This window comes from Eufriesea mexicana, unplaced genomic scaffold (genome assembly GCF_001483705.2).
Source record: "Eufriesea mexicana isolate 0111107269 unplaced genomic scaffold, ASM148370v2 scaffold9187, whole genome shotgun sequence".
NCBI classification, from domain to species: domain Eukaryota; kingdom Metazoa; phylum Arthropoda; class Insecta; order Hymenoptera; family Apidae; genus Eufriesea; species Eufriesea mexicana.
In genome coordinates this window covers 369,821-393,669 of record NW_016916911.1, presented here as the reverse complement: position 1 = coordinate 393,669, position 23,849 = coordinate 369,821, and the positions used below count along the sequence as shown (strand labels likewise).

The window sequence follows — 23,849 nt, the reverse complement described above, 5'->3', positions numbered from 1 at the left end:
TATTTTAGATTGACAGAGTTTAGACCAACGTTTGGCAATTTTTGGCAATTCGTGAGACGACCGAGGCCTGCGACCTCGGGAAAACGGAACAACGAAGACAACGATTCGATTGGAAGCTTATCCGCGAGGACAGTGGCGTAGGTATTTAAAATTTGATCGATTAAATCGTTCGGTGATCTATCGTCGAATTTGTGCTCGAAACGAAATCTCAGCGACCCGATATCGCGATATCGTTTGTTTTTCGATGCGAGGAGATTAGCCGAGCGCAGGGAGAGAACAGCGATCGAATTCTCGGACGTATAGATCGGGCCGGAGAAGCAACGACCCAGCGAGAAGACCGAAAAGAGAAGCATTAAGAACGGCGAACGGGGAGAAGGCGAGCGATCAGCCAGACCGGATATGACGCGACAGCACATAACGATGATCGTAGATTGCGTTCAGTGCTTGTGCAAAAGCAGGCGAGCAGGAGCGAGTTGATGAAACGATGACGAACAGGGAGGGTAGAGCAGCAACGACGGAGAGACAAAGACGGAACAAAGGAAGGGGAAGAGAGCGAAAGAGAGAGAGCAAGAGAGGCGGTAAGACGGAGGAGGGAGAGAGATGGAAGGGAAAAGAGAGACGCGAGAGAGAGCGAGGAAGGAGATCAAAGACGGAGGAACGAGAGATAACGGGGTTGGCAAACACGAAGATAGCGGCGGTGTTCTTGTGTTACGAACAGTCAGGGAGAGGAGAGAATCTCGCTTCGGAAAAGGACGTGACCCAAGCGTTGAGAAAAGAGTTCCGATCGGAGAAACGTCGAGAATGTCGAAAATTTCACCCGGCAGCGCATTTCCAAAGCGTACGCGTTGACAGACAACGTTATACATCGTTGCTTTTGTCTTCGCCGATTGAGTGTCATAGGTCTTTGCTGTTTTCCTGTCTAAAAAGTGTCAAGGAGCGTTTTTGCGCTTGTTTCATTCCCCGATCAAAAATGCCAAGGTGCAATATTGCGCTGTTTTCTGCTCACGTGCAATAAGCTGTAATTCCCTCGATTCGGTGGCGTTTTGACATCCTTCTGAGCATAGTCACATCCGACATTTATAAAGATAAGAAGGTGTACACCTACAAAGTGTACTATTACTCCAATTTTATTCTAATTTATCTAAAACTGAACGATAATCATAAAGTCGCGCATTGACAGAACCCGAGCGTGCCACGATTGTAGGCTTCACAGCCCAGAACGTTGACAGTTTTTAGCGAAACAGAAGCGCAAAATCGCCGCTTGGCACTCAAACGGTTAAGGCGTCTCTGTAAAATCGCGCATCGACAGAAACTAAATGTATCTCGATTGTAGGCTTCACAGCCCAGAGCGTTGACAGTTTTTAGCGAAACAGAAGCGCAAAATCGCCGCTTGGCACTCCAACGGTTAAGGCGTCCCTGTAAAATCGCGCATTGACAGAAACTAAGTGTATCTCGATTATAGGCTTCACAGCCCAGAGAGTTGACAGTTTTTAGCGAAACAGAAGCGCAAAATCGCCGCTTGGCACTCAAACGGTTAAGGCGTCTCTGTAAAATCGCGAATCGACAGAACCCGAGCTTCTCACGATTGTAGACTTCATAGCTCAGAACGTTGACAGTTTTTAGCGAAACAGAAGCGCAAAATCGCCGCTTGGCACTCAAACGGTTAAGGCGTCTCTGTAAAATCGCGCATCGACAGAAACTAAGTGTATCTCGATTGTAGGCTTCACAGCCCAGAACGTTGACAGTTTTTAGCGAAACAGAAGCGCAAAATCGCCGCTTGGCACTCAAACGGTTAAGGCGTCTCTGTAAAATCGCGCATCGACAGAAACTAAGTGTATCTCGATTGTAGGCTTCACAGCCCAGAGAGTTGACAGTTTTTAGCGAAACAGAAGCGCAAAATCGCCGCTTGGCACCCAAACGGTTAAGGCGTCTCTGTAAAATCGCGAATCGACAGAAACCGAGTGTGTCTCGATTGTAGGCTTCACAGCCCAGAGAGTTGACAGTTTTTAGCGAAACAGAAGCGCAAAATCGCCGCTTGGCACTCAAACGGTTAAAACGTCTCCGAAATTTTGGAACCTAGCACGAAACCGATATAAACAGTTGACAATTGCAACGAGTCGATCGTTTATTTTCTTTTGACTCTCTGTGATTCAGTCGCGTGTTATTCTTCGGGTCGGACTCTACTCTTTGCCATGGTCCTAGAAATCGAATAGGTATTAATATTCTTAATTAACACTAAGTTTACGGACGCTATCTGTATACTTATTTCTAAAAACACCTATCACATTGACAGGTAAAGGAAACCACGTGCCTTTTTTTTTAACGATTAGTTTAATTTAAAAACAATTATATATTATATTAACAGTCTTAATATAAGTTAACTAAATCTGTTACCATTGTATAATTGGAGCAACCCTTCCGTCAAATTAATGGGTTCCGTAAATCCAGTGTTAAAATTACTGTTTCATCGAATACGTGACCACCCCCTGTTCTTTTAATCCTAAATCTACAACGGCGCGTCTCCTTGGAAATTTCGTACATCGTTTTGAATATGACATTATAGTCGCCATTCGTTGGAGGGAAGATCGAATCGGCTCGGAGCCATTGCAATAGTGAGATAGGTCGATACACCTGACGACACCGCGTCGAAAACGTACGAACTCGATCTGGGGAGTTACGAACTATGGTATCCGTTGTCGAACGCGACACCATTGAGAAATCCAATTCGCCATTGGCGAATAGGGCCCATTTTGGTGGCCGTGCGTGAGCTATTGCGCGCGTTGTTAGGCGGATATTGGAGACGCGGTTTGCCTGGAAGTTCGCGCGGCGATTTGTCACGGACGACGTGGAAACGCGCGGAATGCAGCAACATCGCGGACGTTACGCGGAAAGCGGTGGATCTGGAATGAAAACTTTCGCAAACGCGAGTCCTCTCCGGCGAGCGCGGCAACGTCCACGGAATATCAGTTTTTCCTCGGCTTCGCGGAAAACCGGAAGTCGCCTGTTCGACCTCGGTGTCGAGCGAATCCGACATCGATCACGGGCCTCCTACGGTTTCGATCTACGCTCGGAGCTGTTTTGTCCGAGCGGAGGGACGAAGGATGCGACCGGTGCGCAATTTAAATGCCTCGCTGATGAGTTAAACACGCACGTGCGAGCGCGCGAGAACGTGCAACGCCGACCACTCCTTCTATCACTTTGTTCATATTCCTTCGATTCGTTATTCCGGACACATGTCACTCAAGGACACGGCGTCTTTGCGCCAGCATCGTCAAGTGCATTTCCAACGCGTTACCACACCGCGTTTATCGCGCAGTTGCGCCACATTACGTAAGAAACGGTAGCTCGAAACGCGCCTGCCAACGTACCGGGTTCAAACATTCGATTCCGTTCCATTTTATTCCATTCCGTTCAATTTTGTTCCATTTCGATCCATTTTGTTTCATTCCGTTCCATTTTATTCCATTCCGTTCCATTTTATTCCATTCCGTTCCATTTTATTCCATTCCGTTCCATTTTGTTCCATTTTATTCCATTCCGTTCCATTTTGTTCCATTCCGATCCATTTTGTTTCATTCCGTTCCATTTTGTTCCATTCCGATCCATTTTGTTTCATTCCGTTCCATTCCGTTCTATTTTGTTCCATTTTGTTCCATTTTGTTCCATTCCGTTCCATTTTGTTCCATTCCGTTCCGTTCTGTTCCATTTTGTTCCGTTCCGTTCCATTTTGTTTCATTCCATTCCATTTTGTTTCATTCCGTTCCATTTTGTTCCATTCCGTTCCATTTTGTTTCATTCCGTTCCATTTTATTCCATTTTGTTCCATTCCGTTCCGTTTCATTCCGTTCAATTTTGTTGCATTACGTTCGACTGGAAATTCGCGGAACGCGAATCGCGTGGATCATCGATAGCGCGAATTTTCCACGCCTCGACCTCGTCACCCACCACGCTCTGACTCGGCCTGTTCCAGGATTCGATTGATCATCGTTCGGTGGCAGCTTGCAGGTATTCGATGGAATCGGAATTGGCAGGCAGAGATAATGGACGGGTCTCGAGATTTTCCAACCACGGGAAACATTTTCGAGATATAATGAATATCTTTGTCGCGTATCTTAAACGTACTTCGAATTATTCAGCGAGCGATGCAGGCGTTCGAGAATATCGGAAAATCACGTTCTGCGCCGCGTTTTGCGTCATCGACTGCGTCTCGTCCCTTTCGAGGGAATGACACACGCAGCTGGAATAACAATACGGCCCTTCCAACAGAGCCATGCAAACGCGATGGCGAAACGCCAAAAATCCGATTTTTCACCCATCCCTTCGTACATACCGATCGCGATTAATCCCACAAATCTGCGTGTTACACGTCCACTCGTGATTCACGAAAAATTACCGATCGGTATTTTTTCTCGTCACGTTTATGAGAAATTTGGAGCCCAATTGAGAAATTTGAAGTGCTACTCGTAAATTCGCTTCTGGATAAAGGTGAAGTTAGAGAGTTTAAAAAAATCATGTTTTTTCTTTTTCTAAGGAGTTTTCCTAGAGTTTGGATCCTTGGAAATATATCTGACAACGAAATATTTCGCGAAATTCATTTTTGAATACGTATTGCACAATATGTCAAATTTCAAAGGTACCTTTCTCGAAATTGATTAGCATAACTCGAATTCTAATGAAGCGATTGGCTTCAAATTTTGACAGTATCTTCAGGAAACGCGTCTTAATCAGTGGAACCAAAATTGTCGAAATCCGACATGTTTTTCTATTTTTTTCGATGCTCGAGAGGCTAAAAAGTGTCATAGAAGATTGACATTTCGACTTTAACGCCTCGCCATTTCTCTAAATCTCCTGCTATTTGATCTTCCTTGCTCCAGACCATGACTACACGCCTGCTGACCAAACTGCTTTGTCATTAGCCCTTTTGCATAAGCGAAACACGCATAATCGCGTCAGCTATCCGGTTACATCTTCAAAACCAGCTCCTGGTAGTCACATTCGTCTCCCTCGGTTAAAAAAATTCCGTCCTACACTTTAAAAGCGAGCAAAGAAGGTACCCTAACTCCCGTATGAAAAACTCCACCGGTGTCCTTGAAAAAAATTCGCGAAAGCGACATTTCGTGCTTTTCTGTCTGCGAGATTGGGAAACCTATGGGCGAGTTGGAGGGCGCTCAGGCTCGTAAACAGAGTGTTATGACACCGCGATTTATCGTTGAAAATTTCCTGTATGGGACGCTTTATCGATTCCGTGAACGGCGGAACGGAAAAGAAACGGAGCGGAATTGGTCGCTGTATCTCTGGCACAGATACAGCGTATTAATCTGGCTGATCGATGAGTCGAGCAGAGCGCCGGACGAGTCACCTACCTATGCGCCATGCGTGGAAATCATGGTTTCATTCATGCCAGACCGACGCTGCCGCGCGTGTGTGTGCGTCCGTGTGCATCTGTGTCACGATGCGCGTGAGCATGCCGATATCTTGCCTCGCCGTGCAAACTGCCTCTACGAGAGTTGGCCTGAAAGTCTAGCGCACCTCGAGCCACTCGCTCCGGCCTGAACCAGAGTGAAATCACAGGCTGCTGTTCTCCAATGCCCTCCGAGGAGGGCAACGATAGCGGACAAAGACCAGATGTGCCACTTGCTCGTGGTTCCTGGTGTCAGAGTTATCGCGAGTGACACGAGGAAGAGGAGGACTGCAACGTTGTAGGAGTTTGACACCTTCCTGCACATTTTTCGGTTCTGCTCGGGGCAGGGGAGAGATGCTGTATTGCGCGTTGGACAAAAGAAGGCATAGAGTGTCTACATCCTCATGACTGATTAACCTTTTGCGAACGACGACCGCATATATGCATTCTATGTAAACTGTCAATTTGGTCGAGGAACTCGTACATATGTTATAGGACTTTGACAACTTCCTGCACATTTTTCGGTTCTTCTGAGGGCAGAGAAGAGATGTTGTATTGCGCGTTGGACAAAAGAAGGCATAGAGTGTCTACATTCTCATGACTGATTAACCTTTTGCGAACGACGACCGCATATATGCATTCTATGTAAACTGTCAATTTGGTCGAGGAACTCGTACATATGTTATAGGACTTTGACAACTTCCTGCACATTTTTCGGTTCTTCTCGGGGCAGGGGAGAGATGCTGTATTGCGCGTTGGACAAAAGAAGGCACAGAGTGTCTACATCCTCATGACTGATTAACCTTTTGCGAACGACGACCGCATATATGCATTCTATATAAACTGTCAATTTGGTGCAGAAATTCATATATAAGTTATAGGACTTTGACACCTTCCTGCACATTTTTCGGTTCTGCTCGGGGCAGGGGAGAGATGCTGTATTGCGCGTTGGACAAAAGAAGGCATAGAGTGTCTACATCCTCATGACTGATTAACCTTTTGCGAACGACGACCGCATATATGCATTCTATGTAAACTGTCAATTTGGTCGAGGAACTCGTACATATGTTATAGGACTTTGACACCTTCCTGCACATTTTTCGGTTCTTCTGAGGGCAGAGGAGAGATGTTGTATTGCGCGTTGGACAAAAGAAGGCATAGAGTGTCTACATTCTCATGACTGATTAACCTTTTGCAGATTAAGGTCGCATATATGCGTTCTATGTAAACTGTCAATTTGGTGGAGGAACTCATATATATACGTTGTAGGAGTTTGACACCTTCCTGCACATTTTTCGGTTCTGCTCGGGGCAGGGGAGAGATGCTGTATTGCGCGTTGGACAAAAGAAGGCATAGAGTGTCTACATCCTCATGACTGATTAACCTTTTGCGAACGACGACCGCATATATGCATTCTATGTAAACTGTCAATTTGGTCGAGGAACTCGTACATATGTTATAGGACTTTGACACCTTCCTGCACATTTTTCGGTTCTTCTCAGAGCAGGGGAGAGATGCTGTATTGCGCGTTGGACAAAAGAAGGCATAGAGTGTCTACATCCTCATGACTGATTAACCTTTTGCGAACGACGACCGCATATATGCATTCTATGTAAACTGTCAATTTTCTCGAGGAACTCTTATATGCGTTTGGCGTAGACAATCGATAGAGCTGAAAGATCTACACATATGTCTCACGTAAACGCATCGATATGACTATATAAATCTAGAATTTGACATCTTGGAGCGCTGTCAACGAAACTAGCGACTAAGCGGAAACGTGCATTGGCAATTTGAAAAGCCTATCATGGCAGCAACTAGATTCCATGGTACTGTTAACCTCCAACCGTCTTGTCCACAAAGGATCAACTCCACTGATCCTCCCTCGATCACAGAAAAGGATGACCGATGATCTATGTCACCATCTTCGATTAACAGCGGTCACTGCCTGTGACGATGGCAGTGTCAATGGAGTTAATCAGCAGTGAGGATGGAAACACGCTGTGCCTTCTTTTCTCGAACGCGCTATACACCGTTTGACGAAAATTGGCGGGAAATATGAACAAACTGTCAAATGATCGTTTAGATGAAAGCAGATAAATGACTGCTGAATGTGAATGATCAGGATCGAGTTTTGGGAGTCCAAAACAGGTGTGCTTGCCTGTAAAGCTGATCTAAATTTTTCGAAATATCCTAAATCAACTCGGTGCAAGGTGTGATGCTTCGGTCCTGGTCTGATCATACACCAGGACGTTGTTGACCAAGAAATATCGATTCCATGAGAACAAATAGAAGATGACTGAGTACTTTCCATGTCTCCAGGAAAATCAGCAAAATCTGCAAAATCGGTAAAATCGGCAAGGGTCGATTCCGATAGAAATCCAGCGATCGGCCTCACTCGCGGCTGCAGATTTCGCGGTAAGAGTACACCACCTACTCGATATATGGCGGATATCTAATCTTCGATCGGATATCAAAGTTACGTGTCAGATCTTATATCCCAGTGTTCTGACTAAGCCGATCGATCGAACCTCCGCGCAGATACCGATCGTAGTCTCTCGAGCTCGATTTTCGGATACAGCGTGCACCTCCATGATCACTTCACGAATTTTCCGGAAGAGTACTCGTCGAATCGGTGAAAAGAAAGTTGAAAAATACCGAGAAATATGGAGAAAAAGGTAAAAAATATGAAAAATGGGCAAGAAATGATGAAAAAGACGAGAATTATGTAGAAAAGATGAGGAAAACGCAAGAAATATGTAGAAAATATGAACAAAAGTCGAGACATATGGAGAAAAGATGAGGAAAAGTCGAGAAATATGGAGAAAAAATGAGGAAAAGTCAAGAAATATGGAGAAAAGACGAGAATTACATAGAAAAGTTGAGAAGAATCTAGAAATATGTAGAAAAGACGAAGAAAAGTCTAGAAATATGTAAAAGAGAGGAGGAAAAGTCGAGTGACCTAAGTGGTCGGCAGATCCGCGAGATTCTCGGAGCACCCGATAAATCGGCATATTTATACGCGAGAAACTTACGGTGCGACTTGCACGCGAACTGTTGCGCATGCGCAGCAGCTCGGCAGGTACGTCAAACCGTGCGGCATTCATTCCTATTGCCATTCGAAGCGAATGACGCGGCTGTGTTGGTGTGAATGCGCGTCCTGCGCATGCGCTCGTACGCCGATCGTATTCCGCACGAAGAGAGAGGAAACTGGCAATGAGACTAATTCAATTACGCTCTGCGGGTTTTCAATCGACGAATCGGCTTTGATAAATCGCCAACGCGAACGTGGACGCAACGAGTACGCGTGTTCGCGATCTAGGAGGAAAGACGGTAACGCGAACGGAGGTGTAGAATAATCAGGAGTGCAGATAAAGAATATCCAGTTAGCGTAGGTCCGCGAATCAACTCCGGTAGAGATAACGCGGAGATAAAGCCCGGTGTTTACTTCCAGTCGGATTTTTATTTTCGCGTTCCGCAAAAGTCACTCGACACCTACGCCTTTCCCTTTCCACGGCTCTCCGATGCTGCGGATTCGTCGGGAACGAGTATCCGAGCTAACCATAGATTTACTCAGCTGTTACATGTGCAATGTGTATCTATAATATACACCGACAGTAACAATGATAATATCGATTCTTTGCAATATTCGTTACTCTGGAAAATTATATTCCGTTTCGACTTATGCTCCACGTTAAATTAGACAAAATTTTCCTATGTTAATATTACTAAAAAATAGTGAAAATCTTCGAATGCGAGGTTACCTTTGCTAAAATAATACTAGAAACTACCAAATCACTGGTCCCCAAAACGTGCCCAATTTCCTCGGCTTCAATTTTCGCGGCTAGCCTTAGCAAAATTAATATCGACTTTTAACGAAATTATATAACACTCGGTTATCTTCATCGTGACAATATAATAATAATAATAATAACAATAATAATAACAACGGTGATTTATCTGGAAGAATCCATTGTGATATACGCGAAGAGAAAAGAATCTGTCTTTCGTGGAAAACACGGTCGTAAACATAGTCAGAAAAGTAGAAAGACAATAATAATAATAACAACAACATATAGGGTGGACAGATAATTATTTATGTACCGAGAAAGAATAATAAATGACATTTTCCCAAGTGTTACCAAAGAAAAATCCAACTTCCTGAACGCGGACACTATCGAAATGCTGCAGCCTGTGTATTATCATTTATTTACAAGACATGTCATATAAGCAGTGGACGAAGGAATGAAAGAGGAAGAGCTTCGAGAGAGAAATTGATAATACATACTATTACACTAAGATAAATATGAAGAAACCGAAAGGGGCAAATGATAACACTGAATGCAGAATTTTAAATAAAAAATTCAAAAATGGACGTGTTTAGGCTGTGATAGGCTTGACGAATTTTTAATAACAAATTTGGAAACGGTCGTTTAAATTTAGGTTAGGTTTACGGAAATTTAATAACGAAAACTCTGAAACGCTTATTTATGCTGTGCTAGATAATTAGATTTAAAAAAATGTAATAAAAAATTCGAAAAACGACGTGTTTAGGCTGTGGTAGTCTTGTCGAATTTTTAATAACAAATTTGGAAACGGTCGTTTAAATTTAGGTTAGGTTTGCGGAAATTTAATAACGAAAATTCTGAAACGCTTATTTATGCTGTGCTAGATAATTAGATTTAGAAAAATGTAATAGAAAATTCGAAAAACGACGTGTTTAGGCTATGGTAGACTTGTCGAATTTTTAATAACAAATTTGGAAACGGTCGTTTAAGTTTAGGTTAGGTTTACGAAAATTTAATAACGAAAATTCTAAAACGCTTATTTATGCTGTGCTAGGTGTCGTTTAAGTTTAGGTTAGGTTTACGAAAATTTAATAACAAAAATTCTAAAACGCTTATTTATGCTGTGCTAGATAATTAGATTTAGAAAAATTTAATAAAAAATTCGAAAACGCTCCTGTTCAGGCTAGGTTAGGAGAGTATTTGGTAGAAAATTTGCAAACGTTTAAGCGTTTGAACGTTTGGTACATTTCGCGTTAAGCGGGGAACTCGAGTCGGTCAGATAAATTTCACCGGTGAATACCATTCACGCCCAGTGCATTGATAGGTAGTCACAATAAGCGAATACTTTTCACGAAAGCATACGCGACCCGCCTACGAGGTCAGCATTCCCGTGGCCGGGAGGAAAGCAACGAAGCGGAGGCAGAATGCTCGGGAGGAGGAAACGCGGCTACGTAGAACGTGTCGGGTGTTACGAACGGAAAGGTGGCCGCGACTTTCTCGCAAACTTTCTACACCAGTAAATTTCATTCACTACTCGGCCCGTGCCTTCGGGCCGGCCTCTATGAAAGCGTAATGTGACTCAATCCGCGGCGAGTCACGCTCGCTCGCTCCGATCGCCGATGAAATTGCCACGAAGAAATCGTGCGACCTCGCTTGCTCCCGATCGCCGATCGCCGATCGCACGGAAACAGGCGAGCACCGCCTCGGCTAGATCCGGGCTAAACGTTGCGTTTTCTGGACGAACGCCGGTGCGTGTTGCAGAAACGGAGATCGCGGCACCTTTTGCGCGCTTGCTTCGAGAGATCTGCTAAGGTATTGGGCTCTCGGAGTGAACTTTAACTGGGTGAAGAGAAAGACACGATTGGAAGGATCAAGGATCCGTGGTGTCTGTCATACCTGTGGTATTTATGCTATTTGTGATATATACCTATTGCGATACCTATCTATGGTACCTATGAACTTAGGAGACTTATGGTACCGTAATTATTGTAATTATTGTAGTAATTATGGTATTTTTCATACTGATGGTATGTATAGCATGTATGTATGTATAGTATACCTATGGTACCTGTCGTGATTATAGTGTCTATGGTAACTGTGATATCTATGGTACCTATGGTACCTGTGGTGATTGTAGTGTCTATGGAAACTGTGATATCTATGATATCCATGAATTTAGGAGACATATGGTACCGTAATTATTGTACCTATTGTAGTAATTATGGTATGTATAGTACCTATGGTACCTGTGGTGATTGTAGTGTCTATGGAAACTGTGATATCTATGATACCCATGAATTTAGGAGACATATGGTACCGTAATTATTGTACCTATTGTAGTAATTATGGTATGTATAGTACCTATGGTACCTGTGGTGATTGTAGTGTCTATGGAAACTGTGATATCTATGGTACTTGTGAACCTATCGTATGTATGATACCTATTATACCTATTATAATTATGGTAGTTATAGTAATTATGGTATTTATGGTACTTATGACACCTATGATAATTATGGTATTTAGTGTAACTATGGTACCTATGATAATTATGTTATACGTGATGCTTACGGCATCTATGGAATTTATTGTTAGGTCAACAGAAATGAACCTATATCTACCATTTTGATTTTGTAAAGAGGATAAAAACGAACGAGAAATAAACTCTACACTATCTCACACTCATACTATCAAAATCGAAATATTTTAGATTTTCCTATAACAACCATAAGCACGGTTCTATAAAAAAATTAAACAATCCGAAGGATAAAATCTTCGCATAAAAGTAAATCACAGCGAAAGAGGTTAACCTATTAGACCAAAATTATATTTCGTGGATTTTAACATGCGCGAAATTTAATTAAACCCTGAAAATCTTCACAATTTTGTCCCCAATAAGGTAAGCGTATAGTGGTTAATTAAAATTAAATAATTTCGCAACGCATAGTCCTGGTAATTAAATCACAGCGTAAGGGTTAACACGTTCCGAGCGTAGCCATTTTTGTGGCGCGAAATTCGAACTTCAGCGCGTATCAGGTGGTATATATAACGCGGGACGTAGCCTTAACCCTTTGCACTACGATGACGAGTCTAACTCGCCACGAGTTCTTCCTCTCGAATCTCACAATTACAAGCTATACTAATTACGCGGCCATAATCATATTCCGCACGGTTTAAGGCGTACAAAATTCGAAAAATTTCTAAAATTGGTATATCTGAGTAGTTATCTAAAATGAAATACCATTTCAGTGTATACTTCCGCAATTAAATCCTAGTGCAAGGGGTTAAATACGTGACGCGACCTAACCTCTAACTTGCACAGCTAGTCGGGAAAAGTAGATTGAAAAATTTGCGTATATATTCGTAAGACGAAGAAAACGACGGGATAGGTAAGAGTAAAAGGGTAAAGACTCACCGTTTCGACTAGGGGGCCGTGGAGGCGCAGGATACTGGGGCGGCGTCAAGGGTGGCGGCTGCGGCGACACTCGCGCAGACGAGGAGGTCGTTGAGCCTTGGGAGGCGGACGGCGCCGGTACTAGCGTCGTTGTCAGTGACGTCGTCGACGTGGTAGTCGTCGTAGCCGCCGTCGATGTCAACGGGGACGTGGTGGCGATGGTGGTGCTGGTGCGCTGCCCGATGTACCTCGAGGCGGTGCTGCTCGGGCTGTTGAACGGCCAGGGCGGGCGCCGCGGTGGCAGCACCGGGGGCGGTTCGTAGTCCAAGGTATCCACACTTTCGGCACTTCCGTTTCACCTGTATCCTTCACCGAACCGCGAACCCTCTTTAGCTTTATCCTTCGCTTCGGTCTCCGCGGCACGTGTTCGAGCACGAACTCATCGGAGGAGCGAGCCGATGACTCCCGTTTATTTCTCTCTCTCTCTCTCTCCCTTTCTCTCTCTCCTTCGCGGTCTCTCACTGTTTTCGCGTCGTCGAATCTCCGCGAGCACACAACACGCGGTCTGCGTCCGAAAAGGGAGGGGGAAGAATGAGGAGAAAGAAAGACAGCGATATGCGCGTACCGCGAGATTTCGAAAAAATTCGCCGGGCTCCTCTCTTCTCTTATCTCTCCTCTCTCTCTCTCACACTCTCTCTCTTTCTCTCTCTCTTTCTCTCTCACTTGCGCTCTTTCTCTTACTCTCCGTGTCTCTCCTTCGGTCTCACTCTTTTCTTTCTCGTTTTCGTTCTAGCTCTTCACTTCTCTTGCTTCGCACTAGTCACGTCACACACGTAAACACATGCTCCAGTAGGGATATATAGGTGTAATGGCATAGCGCGGTGAAACGTAACAGAGGAACAAGAAACTCGCGAGAGGTACGGATTATCGGTAGATTTCCGTGGTTAGGAACGAAAGCGGCGAACGCGGCGGCACGGTGGCTCCGGCGTAAGAGCTCCGTCGAGAAAAACACAAGCACGGGAAGAGGAGACGAGAACCGAGTCGAGGCGAGTCGAGTCGAGTAGTGGCGAGGCGAGACGAAGTGAGACGAGGCGAACTGAGGCGAGGCGACGCGAGGCGATGCGAGGTAAGGCAAACCGGGACGTGGGGAGGTGAGGTGAGGCGCGGTAAGGTGCGGTAAGGTGAGGCGAGGCGAGGTAAGGCGTGGTGAGGGGAAGTGAGGGGAGGCGGGCAAGGTGAGGCGCGGCGAGGAGAGGCGGGGCGAAGTGAGGTGAGGTATGGCGAGGTTTCACGACGCGAGGAGAGGGGAGCTGAAGCGAGACGAAGCGAGGCAAAGGGCGGAGAATGGACGGAGAAGCAAGGTGCGACGAGGCGAAGCGTGGCGAGGAGAGAGGTAGAACGAGGTGTGGTGAGGTAAGAGGAGGGGGAGGCAAGACGAGACGAGGCGAGTCGGAGCGAGTCGAGACGAGGCGAGACAGAAGGACAAGACCGGTGAATACTCCGCGTGCTCTCTTCTCGCGCACTGGGAACACGCAGCACGGGTTCTCTCTCGTGACAACGATGCGCGCTTGTCCGTCTCTCTCTTTCTCTCTCTCTTTCTTTCTTTCTTTTTCCCTTTCTCTTTCCGCTACGGGACGCTTGCCGGAGCGAGAGCGAGAGCGAGAGCGAAAAGCAGCGAGAGAGAAGGCGCAAGGGAACGACGATTAGCGTGCGCGGCCGAGAGAGAGAGCGCGAGAGAAAGAGAGCCGACGACTGAATCTCGCGTAGGCTGTCTGCCAGTAAACAGCTCCTTCATTCACTGCTTATTTTATACGGGCGGCCCCCTATGCTCCACAGAAATAGCCACTTCGCTCTGTCCTTGTCGCGCGCACATGCCACGGCCGGATATGCCTTCGCTGTTGGGTAGATCTCCTTCCTCTCTCTCTCTCTCCCCCTCGTTCCTGCCTCTCCTTTCTCTCGCACTCTCGCATTCGTGTCACGCGGCTCGCACCTCGAACAACAGTACTGCTGCTCGCCGTGGAAAAGCAACGAGTAGGAGGTCCTCACCGACGTTCTCCTTCTCGCGCATCCTTCTTTCCTCTTCCTTCCGAACGCTGCTTCTTCCCTCCGTGTGTGTGACTCTCTCTCTCTCTCTCTTCTCTCTTGCGTACGTCCTCGTGCGTAAACTTCACCGAGCTGGATGCCTGCCCTTTATTCTGCCCTCCGTTATTCTTCCGTCTCCTCCTGCCGGCGCACGAGACACTGCCACACACTCTCTGCCACTGGCACAGCCAGCGAGCACCCCGACGACGACGATGCCGACAGGTGCGTCACGATCGATCGCGTCGCCCCGTCCTTCCAACGACCACGACTGACTGACACCGCGGCAGCGGGGATTTTACCGTTTCGCCGACACGGCGCCGATCCTCGTCCACTATTATTCCCTCTGTCTCTCCTCTCTTCCGTGTCCCGTCGTGTCCCGTCGTCCGTCCAACGCGCAGCAGATTACTATACTACTACCGCTACTGGTATTACTACTACACGGTATCCTCCATGCTACTCTATACACGTTCTGGTCGTTAACAGGTCTCTGCTTCTGCTTCTGCTGGCTGCTAGCTAGTACCGTGCTGCTGCTGCTGCTGCTGCTCCTCTTCACCTTCTCTGTCTCTCTCCCTCCCTCTATCTCGCTATCTTTCTCTTTCTCTTTCTCTTTCTCTTTCTCTGCGTGTGTCCGTCCACCAAACGTCACCGATATCGATATACGCGAACCGTCTTTCTCTCTTTCGCGCACACACTCGTGCTGCTCCCCGCCGTTCCGTCACACGTTACTTGCCGCGATCGTTCCCGCGAACAGAGAAAATCGATCTTCGTCTCGAATAAGACAACTTTTTCCGACGAATCACACATGCACGCTGCGACGACGACGATGATGCCGATGCCGATGATGAGGACACGACCACGATGACGATGCTCGTCGTCGGAAGCAGCCAGAGAGACCACTGCTGCGATAGATGTGACGCGTGTGTCCGTGGTTAAGTAGCGGAGCAGCGTAAGGGGTTCGCTCGCGTTCACTGGTTTTCTCGAATGGCAAGCCTCCGCTCGATTTCCCCGCGATGGCTGGCAAACTGCGCGCACACACACACATACACACGCGCGCACATAGGACAGGCGAACACGTATACACGAGGAGCCTGGGTATTCGTGGCGCACGGTCCTCTCTCGCGTTAAGCAAAGACCGGGAGAGAAAGAGAGTAGGAACGAGTGGGACGGGCGGAAGAAAAAAGGAGACGAAACGACGAGACAGCGGCGCGGGAGTGGGGGAAGCGTGAACGAAGACGGAGAGGGACAGAGGGAGAAAGAGAGAGAGAAAAGAGGCAGGAAAGAAGGAAGGGAGGAAGAAAGACGAATAAAGTGGGTGGGAGCAACGATCGTCGTGCAAGAGAGAGAAGAAAAAGTTCAGCTGGCCTCGGCGGCCATGCCGGTGTAGATCGTGCGAGCGCAGCCCAGGCACGTACTGTCCGGCCCGCAGGCCCACCACTCGACACCTTCTCTATTTTCTCGCCTTTTTCCTCTTGCTCCCTCTTCTTCTTCTTCTTCTTTTATTCTCTCTTTCCTCCGCACTTTTTTCCCTTTTTGCTTCCAACAACCACGTATTCCTCCAGGCTTCGCGATCACGTACACGACACGATCTCTCCTCTTCCTTCGCCTTGTCGTCGTCGTCGTCGTCGTCGTCGTCTTTTCTAACCTCTCTTCCTTCCAACTTTTTTCACGTTCGCCCGTAGCCCCGTGCCGGTCGACAGTCGAATCGATCTTCGAGCCTCCGAGTATCCATCGGTTCTCCTCGTTTCGTCACTATCGATCGCATTCAGTTTCGAATTTCGTCTACGGTATACGCGTTTACGTTCCCGTGGAATATCGGCCCGCGTATACCATCGGAACCAGCGAGGCCGATCGTGAACGGAGACGCGCGTTCGTGACACCACCGACGCGCGATTCTCGAGCGGAAAGGCCGAGAGAGGACTGGAAATCTCGCTTTCCTCTTTCTCTCGCCAGAGTCTTTGGTCGAGTCGAACGAACACGGTCGTCGTTGTCGTCGTCGTCGTCGTCGTCGTCGTCGTCGTCGTTCCAGTATCGTCGGTTTTTTTTCCCTCAATACCGTGTATATACCGTTCGTTTTCGCAGCAGGAGTATAATCGTGTCTCGTTTGGAGCCGAGGCCGGCTGCGCTCGACGCTAGTGTGGCGTTCTAGACTCTCTGCTTGTTACAAACAGCGGAGCAGCGGCCTGTCTGTCTGTGGGTGGGGTGCGCGCGATGCGCATGCGCACTCCATCATACCGAAAGTTGCATATGCGCGCGTTCACTCATACGCGCGTGATCGTTTACACGTAAACGCGCACACACGCGTCGCGGCAACCTCACCGCCACGAAAGCACCGTGACGCCTGAGATCCCCCTCGTCGCTTCGCCCTGCTTCGTCCGAGTATACCGTACCCCGCGAGCCAGACGCGATACTTCATTCATGCTCGTATTGTGCGTTGTGCGACCAGGGCTGCTTCTGTTCACCCAGGTCCCACGTACTTTTCGCCAACTTTCGTACACGTGTGCCGCGTCTCATCTACCACGCTCGCCCTCCATTTTCTTTTACCTATTTCATCCGTACGTTCCATCTTCATCGTCTAAATCCCTTTTTTCCTCCTATTTTCCTCCTTTTTCTTCTTTCTCTTTTTCTTTTTTCTTTTCCTTTCTTTTCTTTTCTCTTTTCGTTTCGACGATCGATCGTATCGCTCGAATTTATAAAATTCGAAATTTTTCGACGTACGCCGAACCGACGATTAAATACAAAAGGGGAGAAGAAAAATTGATAAATAAAAATCGTAACCGATCGCGGAAGTAACGACACACCACGCGATACGAGGATCCGCGCGGATTTTCGCAAACGCGTTTTATTCTACGCAGAAAGGATGGAACACGTTCGGAGAGGACGGTTTATTCATTGAAGGATATCGAAGCGAGTGACGATCTCGCTCGTTCGTATTCTCTCTTTGCTTCACGGTGCTTGAAAAATCTTCGTTCAGGTGATCGAACGTCGTAAAACCGATACCCCTCTGTGTACTACGAGGCTCTCCCACATGTCGGGGATACTCGGTTCTCTTCGTAAATGTCCGCCGACTACATCCTCTTTCGTCTTCGTCGTTCTTGTTTTACAACCCGTACGCCCGTCCTCGTTCCCCGTCTGTCCGTCTCGCTCTATTCGTTTACACGTAAGTCGCACCGTAACTCTGTGCCTGTGCCGCGTTATTTATGCGGCCGTGTGTGCGTGTTCCTCCTCCCACTCCCTGTTGTAAGACAGACAGTGAGCATAAACCAGGCTGTCCTTGTCGCTTCCAGCTCGGCCGTCCTTGTCTCGCTAGGCCGGGACAGCAGCGCGCAGCGGTTCGGGTATTAATCGGACACGCAAGTTTCGAATCACGAGCGGAATATTGTCAAGATAAATCGACCAGACTCCTGCAAATAAAATTACCATAAATACACCGGGTTGCATCACGTCGCGCTCTTTCCACTCGCCTTCCCTTGTACGTTCCAAATCGACGCTTTTGTCCTCGAGATTTCGCCACGCTATCCGCGCAACCCCCACCTCGTCATTCTGGCCCATGCCAGCCGCTCGTGAATCAATGAAGCATAATGGAGCGTGGAACGGCCCGATACCGATGTCCCGTTTCGATAAGTCATCTCGCGTACCACCGATGCAAATTTTCACCGAATTTCTAGCTCGCTATGACACCCGTCGCTGCGTCCTTCCGCCATCGCGTCTTGCGCGCGCCACGCGCCAACCTAACCTCAACCTTAAGGGTTGGCGCGCTTTTACGAAACGCGTCGGACGGTGACGAGTTTAATAGCGGACGGTAAATGCGTGGAACCGGTTCCCGCGGAAAAATTTCGCTTTTTCAATCTCGAATGCGAGAGGTGGTCGTATTAAACGCCCGATTGATTCGCGAATCGCATTTTTCACGGGTTCTGCGCGGGTTTTAGGATCGCTAGGAGGGACGAATAAAGGGTGTAAACGGTCGGCGAAAAGGAGTCGGTGACATTGAAGGGAGCAATGAAACGTGATCTAGAAACGCGACTGGCCAGACTCGTCTAATAACGTGGCGTTGCTGCAAATCATGCTCGCCGCGCATGCATACGGACAGCCGTGGAGACACTCAAGGTTTTCATGAAACGTTCCTTCATTTCGCTCGTGGGCTCACCTGATCCATTGCCAGCAGTCACTGTCGCGAGGCTATCGTCGGCAACGACTGGCCGAGCCGTGAAAGTACGAGACTCTAATTTTCTCGGGAATTTAGTATGATCGAATTGTAACGAGATGAAATATTCACGTACGAGGTTCGCGATTTGCTAGGATTAATTGATTTTTCGCGCGGAGAGAGTTGGGGTGCTGGGAAATGGGACTAGAATGAAGGGTTTTTGGATAAAGTCGAAGACATCTATCCCTAGATCGATAAGTATTCTAGAAATAGAATCAAAATGAAGAATCTTTCAATAAAATCGAAAAAAGCGATCGCTAGATCAATAAGTATACCAGAGATAAAATTAAAATGAAGAATCTTTGGATAAAGTCACGGAAATCGATCCCTAGATCGATAAGTATTCTAGAAATAGAATCAAAATGAAGAATCTTTCAATAAAATCGAAAAAAGCGATCCCTAGATAATTAAGTATTCCAGAGATAAAATTAAAATGAAGAAACTTTGGATTATGCCACAGAAATCGATTCCTAGATCGAGGGGCATTTTAGAAATAAAATCAAAATGAAGAATCTTCGGATAAAGTCACAGAAATCGATCCTTAGATTGATAAGTATTCTAGAAATAAAACCAAAATAAAGAATCTTTCAATAAAATCGAAAAAAGCGATCCCTAGATCAATAAGTATTCCAGAAATAAAATTAAAATGAAGAATCTTTGGATTATGTCACAGAAATCGATTCCTAGATCGATAAGTATTTTAGAAATAGAATCAAAATGAAGAATCTCTGGATAAAATCGGAGAAATCGATCCCTAGATCAATAAATATTCCAGAAATAAAATAAAAATGAAGAATCTTTGGACAAAATCGGAGAAATCGATCTCAGGATCTATAAATATTCTAGAAATAAAATAAAAATGAAGAATCTTTGGACAAAATCGGAGAAATCGATCTCAGGATCTATAAATATTCTAGAAATAAAATAAAAATGAAGAATCTTTGGACAAAATCGGAGAAATCGATCTCAGGATCTATAAATATTCTAGAAATAAAATAAAAATGAAGAATCTTTGGACAAAATCGGAGAAATCGATCTCAGGATCGATAAGTATTCTAGAAATAAAATCAAAATGAAGAATCTCTGGATAAAGTCACAGAAATCGATGCCTAGATCGATAGGTATTTCAGAAATAAAATAAAAATGAAGAATCCTTGAATAAAATCGGAGAAATTGATCTCAATATCGATAAGTATTGCAGAAACAATATTAAACGGAAGAATCCTTGAATAAAATCATAGAGATCGATTTCTAGATCGGTAAATATTTCAGAAGCAGCATTAAAAGCGAAGGATCCTTGAATAAAATCACGGATCTCGAGATCGATAAGTATTTCAGGTATGTTATTAACATTGGACCCACGTATGCACCGACTCCTCATGCGAGCCTGAGCAAATAATTGAATTTGCGCGATGATAATCACGTATGTGTAATTACGCACTTCCTGAATAAAAGACAATAGCGATTTCGTGGAAAGTAACTGTTTCAAAATATTTCAGGTAACGTTAGAATTAATGACTTTTAATTTCTCTCTAAATATAGTATATGCAGCCAGTGATAATTAAATTTGTATAATGAAAATGATTAAGTGCATCTAATTACGTTCTTGCTGAATAAAAGTCAATACTAATTCCGTCGGACGCAGTTGCTTCGAAACGTTTCGAATAACGTTAGGATTTTATACCGACTTCTAATGCGTGCCTAAATATAGCATTCGTGGTTAATAATAATTCCATTTGCACCTCGCGAATAATTAGGAATACGTAATTACGCTCCTGCCGGGTAAAGAATCAATATTAATTTCGTGGTGAAGCATCTATCTCGGGGGCTTTCGAGCAACTTTAGAATTGCTAACTTTAAATTTCTATCTAAATATAGCACTCATAGATAACGAGAATTAGATTTCTACGATGGAAATAATTGAGTATATACGTAATTACGCTCACGCAGGATAAAAGTTAATATTAATTCCGTTGGGCGCTGTTGTTTTATGGCGTTTCAGGTACCGTTACGACCGCCGACTTTTAACGCTAAAACTAATGCTAACATTGGCCAAATAACCGGTGAACGAAGGAAAACGAAAGAAGAGAGAAAATGGGATAAGTGAAAATATTAAAAAAATAATTAAACGCAAAATATCGCGAAATCGAGCGATAAAACGTCGTTTAGACTATACTAGATCACTGTGTTAAAGTGTTCAGGTAACCTAATATACGTGAAAAGTAATATCTGAATTTTTATAGCGAAAATAATTAACAGCGTGTAATTAGGTTCGTAGCTAATCGAGCAACAGTCTAATCTGAAGAATAATAATTAAATTCATATAAGTAAAACGATCAACTATACTCGATTTCATTAATACCTAAATAAAATTTAATTCCACTACAACAGTAATTAACCCTTTGCACTTGGTGATTATTTTCTTTGCAGAAAAATAGCAATTCGAAGACTTTCTCTACTAACAGCGAGGATATTTTTGAAACGGTAAATAAGGAATCGGGTATAAATTAACTCATAAAATTATTGTATTTTCATATTCCAAGCAAGCTGAGGAAATTTTAAATTTGATATGTTAATTAACACGGATCTTCGGAATTTGATTAATCGGTGACCTAAGCTCACCTCTCGAGTGCAAAGGGTTAACTAATTCAATATCTAATTTAATTATTTTAATATTTAATAAAAAAAAAAATCTAGTAAAACCTAATCACGCTAATCAATTTCGCAATTTCAACGTTAAAATGCGACACTTTCATCAAACGAGATTACGAGATCCGCCAAAGTACGTGTAAAAAAAAATGGCGGCTGACTAGTGTGGAAAGACCAATAATTACAATTAACGCGACATTCGCCGGTGTCCTTTTACACTGGTGGTCGTTGCGACGCGATGGAAGCGGCGAATTTATAATAACAATATAAATACACATTCTGCATGGCGGGCGTGGCGATGCGAATCGCGTGCACCACTTCCCTCGGGAGGATATCCGGTGTGGAAACGCTTCGTCCTACGTCTCCCTCCCTCTCGCTCCGACGCTCCAGCCCCCTCTCTCTCTTCCCTCTTACGTTCGATGATCACCTTTCCTAGCGTGGTAATAGCACGTCCTGACGTACTCCCGACCGGCGTACGGAGACACGTTCGTCTCGTCGTTTTCGCCACCTCGCCTACGTGTCTAACCCTGCTGCAAAGCTTCGCGATTTCCGACAGGTGTGAACGGTACTTAACGCAGCGACACGCGCGTGTCGCACAACGATCTCTGTCGAGAGACGAGCCTACATACGTGTCTTTCATCTTTGTACCTTTTTCCAATTTTACTGCAAAAATGAGCAAAGTCAAATTTCAAAATCCGAAGCAGATTTGGCGGGAATTTTTGAAACGAATTCTTCGCGATAACCCTTCGACTTGAAATTTTGGGAATGTTAGGATATTTTTGGAAATTTACGGAAATGTTTTGCTACGCGGATAATTGGGATTTAGGGTGACGAGTATATTCGTCGAATATAGAATAAATACGCGCGTTGCAAATTTGCCGTAAATTTGTTTAAATTCGAGATTTAAAAATTTGGAAATTCAAGAAAATAGAAAATACCGATATTTTCGTATAAAATTCTAATAAGAGGCTTTCGTTCCTTTTTGTATGCCACTGTTGAGACGACGATGGACTGCTGACACTCGGCAAGTGTCCACGAAATTTTTGGAATTTCTTTCACAAAGAAAAGAGGAACTATATAGGGAATATATGTATGAAATTTTCCGAATGTACCATAAAAAATGAAGAAAAATGATCATTAAAAATGACTAGGAAGCTCGTGTCAGAGTTACATGTGTAATTCGCAGAGAAGCGTGGTTTTTCCGGGCAAACCCGATTCAGGAGCGAGGACAAATTAAGAGAAGAGTTTTCGCGCAACTGGATCCGAGCCATCTTTCATTTTCTGCGCCATCGGCTTCAACGGTTGCAGGGGTTAATTGTCTAATTAAGTAAGGCGCTGGACGTGCAGCGGGCATCGCGCTGGAAAACGACGACGGCGAAAGTTACCCTCGTTTTCGCCATTTTGTTCCACCGCTTCCTCCTCGTTGTTCTACACCGTTTGTTCACCGGCTGCTTCTGTCCTCTTTGGCAATCGTTCCGTTCCCGTGCGCGTAAATCCGGCGGACTTCTTTTTCCGCGAAACCGTGAAATCTGCATCGGTTAACGCTTCCACGAATTAGCCGCTAACGAGTCGCCACGGCGAGCAATTGAAAATGACGACGCCTTTGAAGACTAAATTAAGAATTAACCCCTAGCCACGCACATCTGGATCCAATGCGCGGCTAGGGTTTTTATTCCACGATACTCTTCCTCGCATAGGTGGATCTCGTAGCTGCTTTCTGCGGTAGAGGCTTCGCGACGAGTATAAAAGCGATTTTATTTTTGATTTCGTATAGTGTTGTCGATGTATACACATTCTGCATGGCGGGCGTGGCGATGCGAATCGCGTGCACCACTTCCCTCGGGAGGATATCCGGTGTGGAAACGCTTCGTCCTACGTCTCCCTCCCTCTCGCTCCGACGCTCCAGCCCCCTCTCTCTCTTCCCTCTTACGTTCGATGATCACCTTTCCTAGCGTGGTAATAGCACGTCCTGACGTACTCCCGACCGGCGTACGGAGACACGTTCGTCTCGTCGTTTTCGCCACCTCGCCTACGTGTCTAACCCTGCTGCAAAGCTTCGCGATTTCCGACAGGTGTGAACGGTACTTAACGCAGCGACACGCGCGTGTCGCACAACGATCTCTGTCGAGAGACGAGCCTACATACGTGTCTTTCATCTTTGTACCTTTTTCCAATTTTACTGCAAAAATGAGCAAAGTCAAATTTCAAAATCCGAAGCAGATTTGGCGGGAATTTTTGAAACGAATTCTTCGCGATAACCCTTCGACTTGAAATTTTGGGAATGTTAGGATATTTTTGGAAATTTACGGAAATGTTTTGCTACGCGGATAATTG

The 23,849-nt window shown here is 45.4% G+C and overlaps 1 protein-coding gene across 1 annotated transcript in view; it reads right to left on the bottom strand.

Moving 5' to 3' along the window:
• Positions 1 to 12,938, bottom strand: part of sty (sprouty signaling antagonist) — a gene marked incomplete at its 5' end in the record, with an annotated part of 50,610 nt that extends 37,672 nt beyond the window's left edge. Inside the window, one exon of the mRNA XM_017907797.1 lies at positions 12,605 to 12,938. Coding sequence (XP_017763286.1) covers positions 12,605 to 12,938 — 334 coding nt within the window. The remainder of the gene's footprint in view (positions 1 to 12,604) is intronic.
• Positions 12,939 to 23,849: the final 10,911 nt, after the last annotated feature.